Genomic DNA, 18522 nt, shown 5'->3' on the forward strand with positions numbered 1-18522 from the left:
GCCACAGGTCGTAGGTACGACACTCCGACATCTGCACTGTTTCATTTGTGTCCTGGGCAAAGCACTCAACCCCCTTTGCTCCATCCAAATACAACACCTATTGGTCCAGAGTGTTAACCCTGTGTTTTGGTCTTCTATTATCGTAGCTGGGACAGTGGAACTTACAATGTGATATGTTGGCACAGGAAAGGATGATCAGATCCTTCGATGAGCCCCGATGGCATTGCTTGTTAATCAAATGTAATATAAGCGTGAGACGTATGTGCTAATAAATCACCAAGTCAACCAGACACCCCCGCCACTCTTACCCCCAGACATGGCTATGCATTGTCACCTGGACCCCTTCTACGAGTGATAGATGTTTTTATTGTTACCAAAGATACCAAATAAACATGTGAGAATTCAAGTAAAGGTACCGGTTCATGTAGTCAAGAGAACTAGACGAGGGGAAGTGGGCGAATACTGTTAAAGGTGAATTATGAATCCTGTCCAAACCCAAACTCTAATGATGATAATAACAGTTAGTTCTTAGTTCAGAAGAAACAAGAAGCAAAAAAGAATAAATAATTTTCAGATCTTTTATTCCTCATGAGAGACTAGTGACGAACATCCTTGAACCTCTACAGTTATAAAAATAATTTAGACAAAACAAAATACAGATGCCGAAATGAACAACATAATACATCATTTAACAAAAGCTAACATCAGAAATGTTTTAATGACAAGCAAGTCACTATAGCAGCTTGAGATAAAAGAGTCAGATGCATCTCAAAAAAGGGTGAAACCTAAAACGACCAAATATGTAAGTCTCTTCTTTAACCCCCCTTAATACCCCTCCCAAAAGGCAATAAAACAGAAAGATGCAGCTTCTTAGACTGTTGACCCCTTCCCCCAGATGAAAATTCTATGTCTTTACAGGCTTCAACCTATTGATCTTCTACTGATGGATCGTAGAACCAGTGTCTATACTGCATACAGGAATGCTGTAAAATTCATGTCAATATCATCCCGTGACACTCCACCTTTAACAAAAACGTTAAATTCGAACTAAAGACAAAACCTCATCAATTTCAAAAACGATAAACGAAATGATTGGCCCCATCATGACGATGATTCAATTTCCCGATAAACGCAATGGAAAAGTTGGATTATCTCTATCTAAAAAGAGGTTGTGCATCAATGGTAAACACGTTACACCGCAGGGTACTATGTTGCCATAGCAAACTGTGTTGCTATAGCAACCGATACCAGTCATGGTATGAAGCTCAGAGGAAAACAGAGCGATGTTCGGTGATTGATGTTACGTCTGCTTCCAACCGCCAAGAGAAAATCAATTCCAAACTTGACACAATATGAACATAATTTTTCAAGAGAAAAAATTCAGTTTTATTCGATAAGCAGTGGCCGGTTTGACTAAAGCACAGATAAAACAAATTTTACGATCGCCTCAGACATAGAATAAAATTGCGGGACATACATTTTCATGATCAGTTTTAAGCACTAGCAATGTAAAGAATCAAGTAGAGATTAGATTTTATCCCATACTTGATAGTATTAGATTTATCATAACAGTACATTAGTAATAAGACGAAAATGAAAAAAGGTTTGTGTGATGTCACACAGTGCTAGTGACATCACAGACGGCATCCTATGTGACGCAAAAACAAAGTGAAAGTGATGTCACCGTACTTTTTTAGCTTTTCGCTTATATCACCGTCAGTTTTATCCCACTGCCATAAAAGTTGCATGTTCCTGATTGACGTGTTATTTCAAAACGATATCACCGGTCATTCACTGAGTGAATGGAAACCAATTTTGAGATGATCCCCAACTCAAGACAAATATTCTATAAATTCTAGCACCCCGGATGGGGAATGCATTTGAACCGTTCCCCAGCAGTCCTTGCAATGAAAAGCTGCACCAAACGAGCAAAATTTTAAATATCATTACCTAATGGATTATCAATGCATTCGTCCTTTCATAAAAATATATACATGGAAGTAATACTGCAACTTCTTATTGCATAACAATAAGCATATAAACAATTTACAATTTTCCACAAAACATCGACATTATTTCAAAATACAAAATCATATATACAGAGTGTCCATTATGATACTTGAACAACTTCATAACAAACCAACTGACACAGTTTGTTTGGATAAAAATCATTGTTCTAAACCGTTTTTAACTACCAAGCATTTTTTTTATGCTGCTTTTTTTGGTAGTTTTTGAAGCAGAATGTTACATTAGACAAAGAGTATTTTCAGCTCAAATATTTAAGAGGTACGCCACTCTTATTTACCACTGGCTCAGGAAAACGGAAAAGCACTTATACACAATGCCGTAGTGCAGTTTATCATGCATGTTTGCTGAAACGTGATATTCATTTATTTGCATATCTGTGCACACAACGGCAATGTTGAAATTTATATTCAGTACGCATTTATGCAATTGAAAGTGTTCTCAAATTCAAATACGAATTTCAACTTTTAAACAAACGACTAAGCCTTTGCATGTTGCTGTGTCAGATAGATGATATTTGGGAATAAGTTGACTGGTCTGGGCGATAACTACATTTAAGTCAAGAAATGCGTAGTACTGATATAAAGCATATTCAATACAACGACAACATGATATACACAAACACAGATTATTGCCAATTTTCATTACAATGTATGAAAGTACATGTACTTCTGCAACAGAGAATATAGTCAAGTTACTCGACAGACAGCAAGAAACTGAAGATAAAGTCCGAAAAAGTCTTAAATGCCTCGTCTCCCAACTACGTACGGTATGCTTGGGTGTTCAGTCATAACTGTAGTTCCTCCTCATATGACTTGCGTTCAATAATCCTGCAAGTTTAAACCTCCAACTCACTGTCAGTACAAAGGGTTGAATAGCATTCCGCGAAGATGAGGTCACTGCACTGCTGCCCTCTATTTCCCAATCGCTGATTTACAGGCAATGTCGGACAAACATGCGGTTTCGTAATGGATTCAGGCTTTCTAACTAGGGCAGTTAGATTCAATCTGGCACCTGTCCGAGTGTTGGAAATACTACATAATTGTTCTGAATATTCCTCTCTCTGACTCTATGGTATCATTCATGCTACAAACAATGCAGGGTCAAAGATAATTGACTTTGAAATAAGCTAAAATGCGTAGAAATAAGTGTCGATGTCCGACTGTCACGTGACTAAAACGTCAGCAATATCTTATGCAAATGACCTTGTGAGCTATAAATAGTAACTTCGCGGAATGCTATTGAAATCGATGCAAATAAACAGCCAAGCTGACATCAATGTTTGCAAACACCGCTCAAGTACCCTGGTCAGAGGGGTTCATCGGGTCAAGGAATGGGGCACGCTCTGTCTGGAACTGCTTGAACGAGTGAGACAGTTTGCGAAATTCGTTCGACACATCACCAAAATGTTTCTCCAATTCGGAGAATTTTTTCTCGCGCATCTGAATGTACGCCAACAGATAACTGACCTGTGCCTGTGCTTCATGTAATGACTGCGGCATCTTGTTTACTGCAGGGTTCTGCGCCTGAAATCTTGCAGAATGAAATGTTACCTGTGGCTGCTGTGGGACGCTTCGGAGCGCCACCTGTTCATTGACTTGGTACTGCAACTGTGGCGGATGTATCGACTGCTGCGCCATCCCACAGAGTAATGGTGGCGACGCCTGATGCATGTCGTTTATTTTCAACATCGCACTTTGACACGCTGGCATCATGTAAACTGGTGACGAAACTCTACGATGCAATGGAGAGTGAACACTTGCTACTGCGGCTGCAGCAATGGGCGATGCATCCAGCGTCCGTCGAAGCAACGGAAAAGTCAGTGGATTATGGAACATGAATGCATTCGTATCAATGTTGGGCGAACCTGGTGAAAACATATCATCACCTTCATCCGTTGATGAAAGAGGCTCGTACTCTGGGTCCGAACGTTCCTTTTTAATCTTAATACTTTCGTCTGACAGACAGTTTTCATCCTCGTTAGAAAAAGATGATCTGTGACTGATACCAGATTCATCTTGACAAGCTTTTTTACGATTTTCATTTTCTGAGTTATTCGAATCATACCCTTGATCGGAACTCTCCCTTTTGATTCTCTCCAAACCTTGTTGTGAATCGACAACACCGTTTTGTTGAACGTGCCCATTTCCATTTGACGTCGTTTCAACCAGTTCATGCCTGTTGACTGGTTGAAAATGTTCTGTGTCTTTGCGGGTTACACCCCGAGTTTCCCGTCTGAAAGTGTTGCTCTGAGTACAAGGGATTGGCGGGTCATACAGTGGATCCTCACTATCATCTGACTTCTCACAACTAGGGGGACCGCCATCCTTTTCTAATTCCTCCAATGGTTCATCCCGGTCTTTTTCCTCTAATTCCATAGCTTTGTACCTCACCTGCAAATATATGTCATAAAATGTTGATTAATGCTGAGGAAAACATGAATGGTTCCTTCTCCCTACTTCACATTGGGCTTGCTACACTTCCTGAAAGAAAGCCTTCCCCAAAAAAAACTGTACTACGTCCGTATTACGCGAGATTTTAGATGTATTTATAGAGAACTTTACTGCCTCGAAGATTATAATAAGTTACCAAGTAAAATGTCTACTGGGCCAATTTCTTTCAACTTAAAGTATAAAACACCTACCGATAGATCCTTTTTATCCAATATACCCTTGAAAATATGACCTCTACGTGTGTCCTTGACCCTTTCAACGCCAGGGAAGGCATGATACATGATGTAACCAAGTGCCTTCTGGGTCATTGGGCCAAACTTTTGGATTGCTCGGTTGAGGACTAGCCGCGATGAAACTTTGGCATTTCGATGTCGGGGGCAGTAAACAAAGTTGGCAAGCAGCCTGTAATAAAAGGAAAGAGACAAATACATTAACTTAGAAACTAGTGGGACAAGTGATACAGTTTATAATCATATCGGGTGGGGAAAAAACAAGAGGCCCAAGGGCCTGGCACTCAGCTGAAATTTAAGACATGGAATTGCCTGAAATCACCTTAAACTAAGAAGGCTTAGGTGCTTCCTTACACAGGATTGCTGTAGGTTGAAGGTCATACCACCACCATAAAAAGGCAATATGGCACTTTCTGACCATTGTAATGACAAATTTGTGAAGAAATTCCTATATTATAATAGAATAACTGAATGAAACAGCCAGGAGCTATGTGCTCACCTGCTGTAATATCCCAACAGCCATTATTAGGTTATATTACTTAGTGAAATAATAAAAAAACATCACACAGTAATACCTGCATCAATCAACGATAGCATAACAGTCAACATTTAGACTCTTTATCATTGCCCAGCAACACCTCCAAGTGTGTTACCATGGTGACAAGAATGATAACACAGTCCCTATACAAACTGCCAATTCAGGAGGAGGGCGGCAGAGCACACAAATCTGAACTGATCATGTTTCCTTGTTGCTATGCCGACAAAACACAACTAGGAAGAATCTGTGTTTTTTTAATGTGCATGACAAACTAGTCATAATGCATCTCATTACCAATACCAGGGCCATTACTTGGTGCTGTAGGCAGGCTCTCATGGGGGAGGCGGTTCAATACTGTTTTACATGAGAAAACTGGCAAATTCACCAACTTTTGAAACAATACAAACATTTCAAGGCTTGCAGTAGTCCAGGGCAGTATTTAGCAGGGGGGAGACACAAGTAGAACACCACTCTTTCCAAAAAATGTACCTTCTGCTCCCCCATAAGACCCCCCTATCAAACATTGTCAAATAAGACACTGACATGTGTAATGCACCGTTGATGGCCTCTCACCAATTTTTAAAATTACAATAACCTGTCATGCTGCATTATTGGTGGTATGTTTTTTGGAATGACACGCCCCACCATTCACAATAAAACCATGCAATCTATAGGTTATGACAATGACCGATTCTACTGATACCACTAGAGCATGGTTTTGGCCAGGATTCAATTTGAGGGCAGTCACCACATCAAAGGGCAAAATGTTAAATCATCAACTTACCATCTTTTGATTCGGGCCTGCTTCTCGTTCAGCAGCTTCGGCTTCTTAGAAATCCACGGTAACTTGTCAATGGACTTCCTCGCCTCCCAATGACGTTTCTTGAGTGGCAGATTATTACTCTTGACCGGTACAGACCCCTCCTCCTGGTCGATGCGTTCCAGGACAACTTTCGGCTGCTGTATGGACACCGGCATCATCGCCCTGCTCCGTGTTGCCCTCATGGGCAGCCCGGACGCTGGGACGTTGTTGTCGTTCTCGATTGACTCCAATCGCGGCATGAACGGAATGCGCGGCTTATCTGGCTGAGAGTTGAAAACGTAACTCTGTATGAACGGACCAAGGTTCATCAAGTCATCACCACTAGACCCCATATTTATACTTCTGCCAATCCAATGATCCATGATAAAAAATGTTATTTCATAAAATATTAGGGGTGTTCTCAGTCTAATGTTGTGTTCTGCCTTCCTGATAAATGTTTATGTGATCTTGCAGAATGTGCCCGAGGTCATTTTGTTTATCTTGTAGCTGGACTAGACACCAGTAGACCTGCAAAATAAGAGAATAGCCTGTATAAGGTGGAAAGAAAGAAATTACTGGCTTGTGCTTTCAAAATCATCTCAGCAGGGGATTCCATGCATGATGTGTGTATGCGTGATAATCCAACTTAAGGGGTATTCTGAAATCAAATAGAAAATTATTGGTTTTGATATCAATTCCCTGGTGTTGCAGCACAGTTTCAATTCCAAATGAAAGAAATCTAAAACTTCTGATCTTCCTGAGTAATGCAACTTTTCTTCATTTGGCTGGAACTTGTACCTTTGGAAGAAAACTCTCGTTTCGGCTACATTTAATGAGCACGACTTAATCAAACAAGTTCACTAATGTCATTCAAACAGTTTGTGAAAGCTATCTTTCAACATACACAGTTTGTGACAAGTGTCCCCATTACCTCATAAGTGCTGGCAGACGTCTGCAAATAGACACAAAGAATCGATCGTTGACATAGAAACGCAAACGAATACTCCACAAAATCTCGAAAGCATGCCAACCATCGACATAGCGCTTCGTCTTCCAACAGTTCGGCTAGAAATAAACTGACGTTGTTCGTTTGTGACCGAGAAAAATAACTGCATACATAAGGTAATCCAACCTCCCAGTTGTTATGGCAACTGCTGTCCCAGTATTGTCAGAATAATTATGGCATCTATGAGTCAGAGTTGTTTCCTGGGTGGTTAATGCAGCCTGCTAAGTGTTGCTAGGCAACAGAACAAATTGGCCCACTGGTTTCCATGGCAGCCAGATTCTAGACCACTTTATATCTGCCTGTAAGCATGGTATATAATTCTCCAGTAAACTTGAATTCACATTGTGCGTTAGGAGGAGGACGATGGAAAATTACTGATTGTTTATTTAGTTTGGTAGTACATGTAGTAGGTTTATATCAACAATTGAGTAACTGTTAGTTTATTTCTGGCTCACTGTTTTACCTTTAAGAATGTACCACTAACCAGCACTAGGAGCCAGTGTTACTGGTATATTTTAGGTTTTTTTTCAGTGCTTTGCTGAGCTTCTCAATCCATGATCACGGCAAAGTGTAACAAAATAAATATAATTACCCCTTGTTGGTCAGTTATAGATACCAGTTGATTTGCAGCACAAGCAGGCTCCCACTTCTGAAGGAAGGTTTATGAATTCACCAGTTGCCCACCTCCACTCAAATCCACAAATTAAAGTTCACTTATTCAACATCGCACTTCATATATCTTACTATTAAGGTGTGAACAGTCCATGATATCCAGTCACGTTGCCATGACACATAACACGTGCTTTCTCAGGAGGCAGCAAACATGTCGGGCCAAATGGCGCCTCAAACAGCAAGTGAGAATACCAATCGAAGTAAAAGAGGCTACAGTAAAAAAGCTACAGGTAAAAGCTACACTGAAAAATGAGATGAGCTGAGCCGAGTTAGTGTCTTCCATGAATCATCGCTATTTCATCAGGTCGCCATGGAGACGCGCAGACCTGATGTCATTGATTTAAAATGTATCACTGATCAGCCGGATTTTGACGGATGCGTTTTGCCAGCATTTTGAACATTGGTGTGATGTGCTCAGCGAGCGGGCAAATACGGCAAGGACAAGAACTGCCGTAACAACCTGTGCTGTGCGTGTCATCGTCGTTTCGGTAAGCCGGCGTGGGGAGAGCGCAGATGAATGCGATTGTGATGTGGTGGTGGACTGGCATGCACTACAGTATAACGGACCCAGTATAACTCAACTCACTACCATAACTATATAGGCTTCCATATATGTAGCCTACCACTAGGCCTATACAGTTACTAGTACACTATGACTAGCAGTGCACTGGAGCCATTTTTTAAAGATATAATATAAGATATTATAAAACCATAATTACGTGTCTCTGCTACCGAAACATGAAACATGAGATCGATACTTACCTTTTTACATTTTTGACCGAACTGGTGAAATAAATCGATGATCTTTGAACAAAATAACAACTTTCTGAATGCTCTTGGTGATGTTGCCAAACATTGAACTGCATCGTACAAAAGTCACATGATCTGTCGAACCGGTCAGTCATGTGATCCTAATTTAAGTCACGTGATATCAAAATGGTAGACGAACAGAAATGATAAAATTACAATTTACAATAGATAATATTTTTCTAAAATACCCCCAATCATGGCACTTCCAAAATTGATCATATTTGATTTAGGTAAAAATATAGCTTCACGCCATTTTCAATCCTAATACCATCAGTGTCAGTAGCACGTAAGGCCGTTGTGGCGGTGACACGGTGTACTGTCACTCGCTCCTCCGGACCTGTGTCAGTGTATGTTTGTGACTGTCCACACAGCTACAGTACAGGCCAACAAATATTATATGTTATACTGCCAGGCCAGTCAGTGCACCCAGCACTTCCAGGGCAGTCAGTGCACCTGGCACTGTCAGTGTCCCTGTGATATCCACCGCCACTGTCCACTCGGGTACTATCAAGTATCATGACTTGACAAAAGACGAATAATATTTTATTTTCAGACTACACTCTTTGGCCTGTTTGGGTTGATACCCATGTAAGCCCACCCTTTGAACAAAGGAGGTATGTGCACTTTAAGTTTATTTCTAATGTTTAATTTAATTTTTTTCAGACTGTACCATGTGGCCTTTCCATGTCGAATGTGAATGTCCCCCATTTAGAAAAGAAAGGTAATGCCCTTCACTGTTTTATCAGGGGAGACCAGTGGCATAGTGGCCGCAATTACATCATTTGGGACAGACTGCCTTCCCAATTTTGGTCTTGTGGAAGACCTAATCAGAAGGTAATCGCTCCTTGGTCCCCAGCCTAATCCAGAGACCTATATAAAGTGCTTTGAGACTGTTGTATGGTATAAAGCGCTATGTAAGAACATTCTTTTTTCAGCGATGGTAAAGTTTATGATAGTTATGGTTCGCAGATGAAGTACTATCCAGAGGTTCCATCCATATTGGAAGATCTTGAGGCCCAGGGGATAGATATGGGAGTGGCGTCAAGGTAAGTGATTTACCAAAGTGATATTTGTAACGTTTTATAACATGTATTCATATTAAATCAGTCGTAGTACTATGATTTGTTCTGCAGCTTTCCAATAGGCCTTGGTTTAAGTGTTCACTTCTCTCTCAATGAAAACATATTTGAAAAAATAATAGTTCAGATCGGGCTTGAGGAAGATTATACCACTGCAAAGTGCAGTCTGTTTTTAAACTTAACAATTACCACAAATCATCTTTTTCCAATTATGATTAATTATACAATTCTGAGGCAAAGTATTTCTTCTGTTTATATTCAGAACTGAGGAGCCAAGAGGAGCAAACCAACTTCTTCAATGTTTTGGATGGGAGAAGTACTTTAAGTACAAAGAAATCTATCCTGGCAATAAAAAGACTCATTTTAAGAGGTAACTTATATTTGTTTCCTGGTGTTTGCAAAAAAGGCCTCCACTATCATCAGACAAGGGTTGATACCAGTACTAAGTATGTATCAAGGACCCCCCCCCCCCTCCCCCTTGTTTGCCTGTGTACACTTGGCAGTAGACCGCCTATTTTTACATATACAGTGGAACCCCGGTAACACGACCACTCATGGGACCGTGGTCGGAGTGGTCGTGTTACCGGGGTGGTCGTGTTAGGGAAGTTGGGAATCCCCAGACGAAATACATGATTATTTTTCCCGCCAAAATTGCCGACTGCATGGCGTGTGTACGCTGTACTACCATAGCAACGCTGCCTGATTGAGATGATGCACGCTCCAAAGTTTTGTTATCATGCCTCGCAAGAACAGTTCGTCGATAAAATTACATGTTACATTCTCAGAATGAGTTAGAAAAGGTAATTTTGTAACTCATTTTATCCACAAAGTTTCATTATCTGCCCGACGTGACGCATTTGCGGGCAATTTGGTGAATCATCCTCCATGTACCCGACTGTTTGTGACGATTGAAGTAAACTTGTCGTATGATTCCGAAAATATGCGAAAATAAATTAGCGGCGAGTTCCAAGATTCATCAGCAATTCACACCTGAGAAGATGAGTTGAGTAATGCTACAGTTTTAATCAAGTCTATTTTCAGTCAAAATATTTAAAGAAATATAAAATGATACTGTAGTAAATCAACCAAGTTCTCCATATCATAAAACATTCAAACGTCTCGCAAGCTTGTTATTGTCATAAGTGTGGTCTTCAAACTACCCGCCGTTTATTATAAGTTCATATGCAAATCACGCAAATCACGCAAATCACATGATTTCGCTGCTGCTGAGTGCGCTTGTCTGGTACTGAACTGGCTCAGTAATGAAAATAAACCATGAAAACGTTAGAAAAGGAAAGTTTATTTATTCATTTACACTTGTACAATTGATCATACCTGCAAAATCACATTGTATTTTTTGTTTTCATATGTATTCCCATGGCCATTGTCCCCGTCTCAACAAAGCTTGGCAGCGAGGTGCTAATTACTATGCCGCGGTCGCGACCGATTACGGCAATTAGGCCTGGTGGTCGGGTTAGCGGGGTTGATTTTCAGTTTGGGACCGGCCAAGCCAGTGGTCGCGGTCGGGGTACCGGTGTGGTCGTCTTAGCGGGGGTCTCTTAATGGTAATTAGAGAGGAAACCATTCGGGACCGGACAATCGTGGTCGCGTTGGCGGGGTGGTCGCGTTACTGAGGTGGTCGCCAACCGGGGTTCCACTGTATGTGTTTTGATTGTCAGATAAAGTGTTTGGCAGTGTGGGAAGCAAATCAGTTTATTATCATCTAAAGAATAATAAATAAAGCACTTTTGATGAAGTAAGTGTCAGAAGAAAAAGGACAATTAAAAAATTTCTTTTTCGTAAAAATGCAATGCAGTACTTTCTTCATTCCAGATTTTCTGAGGCCAGTGGGCTTCCTTATAAAGACATGTTATTCTTCGACGATGAAATGAGGAATATACGAGACATCAATGGAATAGGTAGTTACAGCATTTTCTAGTAGATGGCGTTGGCCGCAAGACACAACAGCACTGTAACAGCCATTCTTACGCCAAATTTTGGAGATCAGTTTGGTGGTGAAAGAGAGTGCTGAACAACACCAATAAGTCGACATGCAGGTTTCTGATGTCTGCAAAGACAGCCATGTCTCAAAATTTTACTTTAAAATTCTATTTGTTTTGTTTCAGGGGCGACTGCCTTTTATGTTCATGGTGGGATGACGCACGCAGAACTCAAGGCAGGTTTAAAACAATTCGAAAACAATCAAAAACACAGATCTTAGTGACTATTCAGGATAGGACAAGTTTTAGGAACCCAGTGATCAAGGCTTTAGGAAGCTATTCAGGATCGGACAGTTTTAGGAGTGATCAAGGCTTTAGGAAGCTATTCAGGATAGGACAGTTTTAGGAACCCAGTGATCAAGGCATTGGGAGCTTTTTTGGATATTAACTGTTTATTGATGATATCAGAGAGGCGGTATTCTGGAAACCGCTACATGTGCGTGGGTTTGACATTTTTATGTAATTTTTCTGGTACCGGTAATCATAATTGAAATGATAGTCACCAAACAACTTGGTGTTACATACAGTCAATTAGGGAAACAGGAAACTAATTTTATATTAGTTTTTGATAAGGGCCAACGCATTTTTATGGAGAAAAATTTGTCAGAAGTATTTGATGACAACTCCACTGCAGGAAATAATAATAATTTCAAGACTCTTCTCGTATATATCCTTTATTACTTTGTATCTACAGAACTTTGTTTACAAATAGCACCATCACAGAAAGTAAAAACTAGTTTTTATCAATTCCTGCCTTCTTAGGAAGGTTGATGTGACTTATTCCAGATTAACTTTAGAGAGTCAAAAGTCACTGTAGACTTATCGAAATGGTTTGCTTTCCAAAAAATTAATGCTCGTCTCCTGTGAGGTCATCTGCGTAATGAATCAGAGCTTCATTTCTCTGGCAATCCAGTTTGCCCAATGTTTGATGGCAATACCTTCATTCCTCACTTTTTCAAACATCTCCTACAAAAATTAATGCAATAGAATTACCAAATACATAAAAGTAAATTTTTAAAAAGTTTAATTAATTAAGCCGTTTCAAGGATTGTTATAGCATTGAATGACCTGTCCATATAGATTTTGTTGGCGCAGTGAAGAACGTCAGCTTCTTGTTGGAGTGATCCCGGGTTGAACTCCCAACTGACACAATACTTGAATCCCCTGATGGTTGAGCCCAGAACTGACACAATACTTGAATCCCCTGATGGTTGAGCCCAGAAAGACCTAGACTTCTGCAATTCTTCACACTGACTGTAAAAATTGATGATGAAAATCGATACCTAAATTGGTGCAAAACTATAACTCAGTGGGTAGGATACTTTATGATGCTTTTTCCCCATTTTTTGGTCATCCAATATTATCAAAGACCAGACATACCTGAGGGTGAATATTGTTGAGGGAGAATTTCTTGTGGTGTGACATGCTGATACTCAATTTAGCACCCACAAACAATGCCAAGAAATATTGCTGGAATTGGAAAAACTTAAAAATCAAAAGTTATCAAACAAATATTAAAGAAAGAATTAATCTGTAGTGCATGAAATAAATGTCTGTTGATTTTTAGTTCTTTGAAAGCCATGCCTTTAAAGTTAAGAAATACAACTGTTGGTTCTCCCAATCCAGCAGTGAACCATTTGGCAATGAGGCTTCTTGATGGTAAGGTTGAATTTGAACACAACAAGGTATCGGTTTTGATATTCAATTTTTATGGTCTGTGCTGTATAATCTTACCTCCTCTGCATAAAAAAACCTTTTTTCAGCAGACTTTAATTGTTCACCAAGTGTTTTTATTTTCTCCCTCTTTTGTTTTGAATCGTAACTAAACCTGAAAAATAACAAAAAAGTGTATGTCATTTTTCTCGTTATCTTGGTGAATGACAGTTTCCGCAAATTCAGCTAAATCAGCATGGCCTGGTATAACAGCACCTGGCTCAAGAAATAGAATGTAGAGAAAAGTGCACTTTAGATAATAATAATAATGATAATATTGAGTTCTTAGGGCTTTTCCAGGTTTCCCTGCTGAAAGCGCTTTTGGGATACCATATTATTATTAAACCCAGTCTCCACTGAAGTCATAAAGGCTTAAATCTGAATCCAAAATGGCCGACATTTACCAGAGTTTATTCTGATGACTCTCGTCTCTCTGTTGTCGTATTTCTCCATCCTTTGCTTTGATGACCTCAGATTTCTTGGTGAGGTGGAATTTTAGCTCTGCTATTTCCTCTGTAAAAGCCTGTAATGAAGAACATAATTTGAATTAGAGTGAGTCGTAGGCCTACCATAGAATAGAATTGGAATAGGGTAGGTCTTGCAAAACCAAATATTTACAAAAGCGATTTTTATATTAACGAATTGCGGTTGTACGTAAAAACCTCAAAATGCCTGTGAAAATAAGGCGGCTTATGGTATACCAGTTCTTTGTTGTCTGGTCCATCAATGAACTTACCTCGACAGTTTCTTGATGGTTATTTTGTAACGTTGTTTCCCAATCTCGGATAAACTGAAACCAAAGAGAGTCCAATTCAAGATTTGGAAAGCAAATGTTTCATTTTTCATGGAACTCCTCTCTTTAGGCCTCATGACAGACATCACACAGTAATGAGTGTTGCAAAATTCATGATGTCATTGCCATCGGGAGATCGCTTAGGGAACCTCGAACATTGGGAAATTAGAATGCACACTTTTCACGCATAAGTGGTTGCTGGGGTAATGGTTTCAGAGAGTCTCCAAAGGTAATGTGGGAGAATGATTTTGTGAGTTCTCCAGATCTCGATGTTCTCTGGTGGCATTTGTTACCTTTTTAAGTGGGCACCAACTCCAAACCATTCTAATTGATGGCTGCATTCGAATTTACTGGCAGGCACTGATTTACTAGTATTTATAATCTAGCTGGTATTCCCTCATGGCACAGCTGTCTCCTACCTTTTTTAGTGCAACGGTGTCATTCCCCTCCTGGCCACCCCCAGGAACTTCTTTACACATGTCGTCTAGTTTCTCGTCAAGATTGACACGAAGTTTGTCAAAGTTTTCCATCTGCAAAGAAAGAGTCATTTTAAAACACCGTCTAAATTAAATTCATAATTATAATTGGCTTCTTGTCCCATTGCACATTGCTCAGGAGTTGCACTTGCACAGCTATTGGTTGACCGCGAGTTATCTTTCATGATATTTGGCTCAAAGAGAAATGCTGGTTTACCTGTTTTTTTATCGTGTCATCTTTCCTCATTAGAATTTGATGACTTGCCTCCTTAGCACCTATTGACTCCGCCTTCATTTCTCGCCGTAAGTCTTCTAGTTCTCTCTTTGCTTTCTGTTCCTCTTCTTTTGCACTTCCTAATGCATCTTGATAGTCCTGGAATAAAGATGAGACCCCCATATGGGTAGTTAAGTCCCATTTTGGGCATATGAAGTTATCCATATAAAGCCTCAGTTATAAGCTACATTTTGATGCCACCTCGATCAGTAGTAAGCAGTTCAAAACACAATAGATTTCAAGCCCATGCAAATTTCATCCACAAAAACTTTTGTATTGTATAAGACCCGACTGACTATCGTAGCGACCTTCTGGCAGTATTATGTACCTCATTTGGCTGGCACTTAACGGTGTAAGATGAATACCTTTGCAGTATACATCTCTGTAACAATGGAATGTTCTGACACATCTACTGCCCTTTTCAGTCTTCCGTGTGCCCTACCTTCAGTTGCTCTTCAAACCCCTTATTTTGTGATAGTGGCACTGGTTTGAATTCGACCGGCCCTGAGGGTATTTTTCCTCCTCGCAGAGCTATGATTTCCACTCTTGCAGCTTGAAGTTGATGGTGAAGAAAGTCATTTTGTTGTTGCAGTTCCTGACAGAACATCTGAAAAGTCAAGAGAACAATATTTTTAAAGGCCATAGCTTTGATACCTCCCTCTCCGCTCTCTATTTCACTCATTGGTTCGGTGAGTCTAAGCGCATTGTCGGTTGTCCATTATCGTCGTTGTCTGTCCTCATCGGATGTAACTCTGGTCTCGTTTCTTGACGGCTTGAGTTATGGGCTTGAAACTTTGTACACATGAATGCTAGGTTCAAGTCAGCAGTACACAAATTTCCTTTACTTGTGATACCACTTATCTGAATCAGAATATGTACACTGCTTACTTTAACAGCTTCTGGATCTGCCTGTATTTTTGGCGGGTCATCTAACTTCAGGAAAAGCTTCACATGAGTACATTGGGCAAACTCCTGGTGGATCAACAGGTTTTTCAAGTACCCATTCAAGGCATGTTGTCTCTCGTCAATAAATGCTGAAAATTGAAGACAATGTTACTGACAATGACAAAAAGAATAAATAAAGACTTACATATACATGTATTTTAACACACAAATTTTGAAGTTATGTTTTTGATCTGAAGTCACGGGTTGAAAATTCTTTATAAAACTGATCGGTTTCTTCAAGTCCTTGTTTGTTCCTCAAAACTGTCAATTTTGGTAGCTTTCTTCGTGATTTTCTAATCTGACGTATTCCCGCAATGCCCTTTTTGGCTAAACTGCTCCTTGCCTTTTTCCATCAAAGAGAAAAAAAACCTCAGCCGTTTCAATCAATTCAAAACCTGGCAGAAGCACTTTGAGCAGAAATCTTCTGATAAGTCATGAATACATACCATGGTTGAACTTGCTTCTGTCAATTTTTCTTGATGGCAATTCAAAATGAAACACAGGAAACTGTTTCTGAAGCTGAAGAATTGTTTTTAATCAAATTTTGAACTTTTATATCATTCTGTCTTCCAATTCACTCCAAATACAATGTTAATACTGGAGTATCATTTTAAAGCCTCAGTTTTAGGAGTTGACTCCAAGATAAAGTTATCACCAAGGTTGTGAAATAGTATTTTGAACAACCGGGCTCAGATTTGTTGGATTGTTAACCTCTATCATTTTATTTTCAAGATAGGTTCATTGCATGACATATCTATAAGTAGAGTGTTTATCATCAAGACCAACACTCACAATAGCCTAATATGTATAATGTCAAAGGTAAGTTTGACCAATACACTGGACCAGACAATTAGAAGACTACACTTCAGGCGAATGACTAAAACAAAGATAAGACATTATCTCACTGGGTTATTTATGGCCAATGGTGATAATTTCAAAAAGTGGGAAAACCTAAATAATGGGTTCAATGTTCATTGTCTATAACATCTGTCATGCTTCCCTCCTATGTTCATCATTACCATACAATGAAAGGCTTTTTAAAACGTTGTCATTTCAGTTTTCACTATTAATTTATTATAATTTCACTGTAATTTTAACAGTCACTGACCATGGCTGGGCCATATTTCAGTGCGCTCTCTGGGTGGGGAAAACACCATTTTTTCCCCAAAAGTAGCCAAATCGTCATAAAAAAGTTCATCTCACCTTCTTGTTCAAGAGGGCAAAGTCAGAATATCTTCTGAGAACAAACCAAACTCTACTCTCAAACTGAATAACAACTTTGTACATCTGAAATCAGAAATGGGAAACAACAACTTAGCAATTCTATGATAGATGGACTGAATGATTTTACCAATGATGAAAATTTGATCAGGCCTACAGAACTGTCATGGCTTTCTTCTCTGGACGAGTATACTGAAGCATAACACTAACACTAGTAACAGTAGTTCTGCCAACAAAGAGGTCGTTGTCATTGATCATCAACAGTATTTTCTATAATCCTCTGATACTATCTAATAACATTAACAGTTCACAATTAAATTTGAAATATCCAAACTCACAGTAAATCTATCTCTATGCTGGCCAACAATTGTGGCAGTGAGCTCCTCTTGAAATTCCTCGGGAACATCTGCTAGTTGCTGGTTTGATTGGTACAATAAAGACATTTGTGATTGGTGTGTCCACTTGGAACCTTGCTTATCAGGAAGCTGGCTAACATTGCACATCGACGAAGCTGCAGAAATACTTTCGAGGTTGGAGCGACTTGCCCGATGCCTCGATGATTCTGATCCTTGGTACCCATACCCATTCCGCCACCTGGATCCGGTTGATGACCGAGGACCGTCCTCGGCTTCACTTTCACTGCAATCAGTCCATCCATCATGTTGGTAGTCAGAATGATGCCTTTCTACAACACCTGTAGATCCATAAGGAGGACGAAAATGGGTAGGCCCAGCTGCATCTTGATTTTCATTTTGAATGGCTTCAGCCGGCCCAGGCCCAGGGCCAGGGACTGAGGATTTTCCTGACAGCTCCTGATCCGATTTCATGGGATCAAAACGGTCTTCCAGGGATTCATATATCATCTCAGTTAGATGAACTGATGAAACAATTTTATTTTGATCAGTCACTGCACATGAATTGTCACATCAGGGACGCTAATTGGACACAAACCGGGTTTTAATATGAAATTTTCTAGCAGACAGCAAACAAGGAAGCGTCGGCCATTTTGAACAAGTGTGCGTGATCACATGACTGATGTAGATGAAAAGTGGTCTACAGACCAAATATATTTTCAGGAGTCCGTGTAGCAGTAGCTTTTGTCCTTGGATAAATTTATGTTTTTAACTTGCGATTGAATTTGATTGACTTTGTGGTTAGCATGCAACGAAAGCGAATTTTGAAAGGGGCAAGGACCAGGATGCCAGAAAGGCAGAAGGCGATATCATTAAGTTGTCCATAGTGTAGAGCTACCAAGGTCTCTATAAACCAGCAATACTAACTCCTCTGGAGGAAGACCCAGTCAAACCAGAGTGTCACATGGAGACAAATTACCCTCTTCACTGACCCTCTTGTCCCATCTCTGCCTCGAAAAATCAGAGTGGGTCGTGTCCTCCCCTCGCACACGTTACTGATCCTGGAATAGGGATTTTAGCTGGCCCAGGATACAAGACGGCATGTAGCACCCTAGATAACATTTTAAAGGGG

The 18522-nt window shown here is 39.9% G+C and overlaps 3 protein-coding genes across 5 annotated transcripts; 1 reads left to right on the plus strand and 2 right to left on the minus strand.

Moving 5' to 3' along the window:
* Positions 1–564: 564 nt before the first annotated feature.
* Positions 565–8587, minus strand: LOC135496173 (uncharacterized). Of its 2 annotated transcripts, none has more exons than XM_064785326.1 (4): positions 8489–8587; positions 6031–6576; positions 4670–4880; positions 565–4418 (listed from the first exon to the last, which is right to left on the minus strand). In XM_064785326.1, the coding sequence occupies exons 2-4, from the start codon at positions 6429–6431 to the stop codon at positions 3321–3323; spliced, it is 1710 nt and encodes a 569-aa protein (XP_064641396.1). In that variant the 5' UTR covers positions 6432–6576; positions 8489–8587; the 3' UTR covers positions 565–3320. The 2 variants fall into 2 exon arrangements, with proteins under 2 accessions (XP_064641396.1, XP_064641397.1); XM_064785327.1 differs by lacking the exon at positions 8489–8587 and adding an exon at positions 6980–7168.
* A 78-nt stretch (positions 8588–8665) lies between these two features.
* LOC135495685 (magnesium-dependent phosphatase 1-like) lies at positions 8666–13471 on the plus strand. 2 transcript variants are annotated; one of them, XM_064784533.1, is made up of 6 exons: positions 8666–8766; positions 9200–9257; positions 9472–9582; positions 9878–9985; positions 11449–11534; positions 11742–13471. In XM_064784533.1, the coding sequence occupies exons 1-6, from the start codon at positions 8733–8735 to the stop codon at positions 11834–11836; spliced, it is 492 nt and encodes a 163-aa protein (XP_064640603.1). In that variant the 5' UTR covers positions 8666–8732; the 3' UTR covers positions 11837–13471. The 2 variants fall into 2 exon arrangements, with proteins under 2 accessions (XP_064640603.1, XP_064640604.1); XM_064784534.1 differs by lacking the exon at positions 8666–8766 and adding an exon at positions 8805–8883.
* Positions 12444–18046, minus strand: LOC135495684 (uncharacterized). Its single transcript, XM_064784531.1, has 12 exons — positions 17376–18046; positions 17020–17103; positions 16263–16335; positions 15760–15905; positions 15314–15478; positions 14815–14970; positions 14541–14651; positions 14065–14118; positions 13733–13851; positions 13350–13443; positions 12996–13085; positions 12444–12581 (listed from the first exon to the last, which is right to left on the minus strand). Exons 1-12 carry the CDS (start codon positions 17898–17900, stop codon positions 12501–12503), a joined length of 1698 nt encoding a protein of 565 aa, XP_064640601.1. The 5' UTR covers positions 17901–18046; the 3' UTR covers positions 12444–12500.
* Between the last annotated feature and the right edge of the window lie 476 nt (positions 18047–18522).

This window comes from Lineus longissimus, chromosome 11, assembly GCF_910592395.1.
Source record: "Lineus longissimus chromosome 11, tnLinLong1.2, whole genome shotgun sequence".
NCBI classification, from domain to species: domain Eukaryota; kingdom Metazoa; phylum Nemertea; class Pilidiophora; order Heteronemertea; family Lineidae; genus Lineus; species Lineus longissimus.

Excerpts from the sequence above, each read along its gene's own strand:
- LOC135496173 (XM_064785326.1), bottom strand. The coding sequence starts at position 6,431 with ATGGATCATTGGATTGGCAGAAGTATAAATATGGGGTCTAGTGGTGAT. Across the intron at positions 4,881-6,030 it reads CAGGCCCGAATCAAAAGATG|GCTGCTTGCCAACTTTGTTT; the intron begins GTAAGTTGATGA and ends CTTTTATTACAG. Across the intron at positions 4,419-4,669 it reads TGGATAAAAAGGATCTATCG|GTGAGGTACAAAGCTATGGA; the intron begins GTAGGTGTTTTA and ends ATATATTTGCAG.
- LOC135495685 (XM_064784533.1), top strand. The coding sequence starts at position 8,733 with ATGGCACTTCCAAAATTGATCATATTTGATTTAG. Across the intron at positions 9,258-9,471 it reads CCCCCATTTAGAAAAGAAAG|CGATGGTAAAGTTTATGATA; the intron begins GTAATGCCCTTC and ends TTCTTTTTTCAG. Across the intron at positions 9,986-11,448 it reads AAAAAGACTCATTTTAAGAG|ATTTTCTGAGGCCAGTGGGC; the intron begins GTAACTTATATT and ends TCTTCATTCCAG.
- LOC135495684 (XM_064784531.1), bottom strand. The coding sequence starts at position 17,900 with ATGATATATGAATCCCTGGAAGACCGTTTTGATCCCATGAAATCGGAT. Across the intron at positions 16,336-17,019 it reads TTGCCCTCTTGAACAAGAAG|CTTCAGAAACAGTTTCCTGT; the intron begins GTGAGATGAACT and ends ACAATTCTTCAG. Across the intron at positions 14,119-14,540 it reads ACACCGTTGCACTAAAAAAG|TTTATCCGAGATTGGGAAAC; the intron begins GTAGGAGACAGC and ends CTTTGGTTTCAG.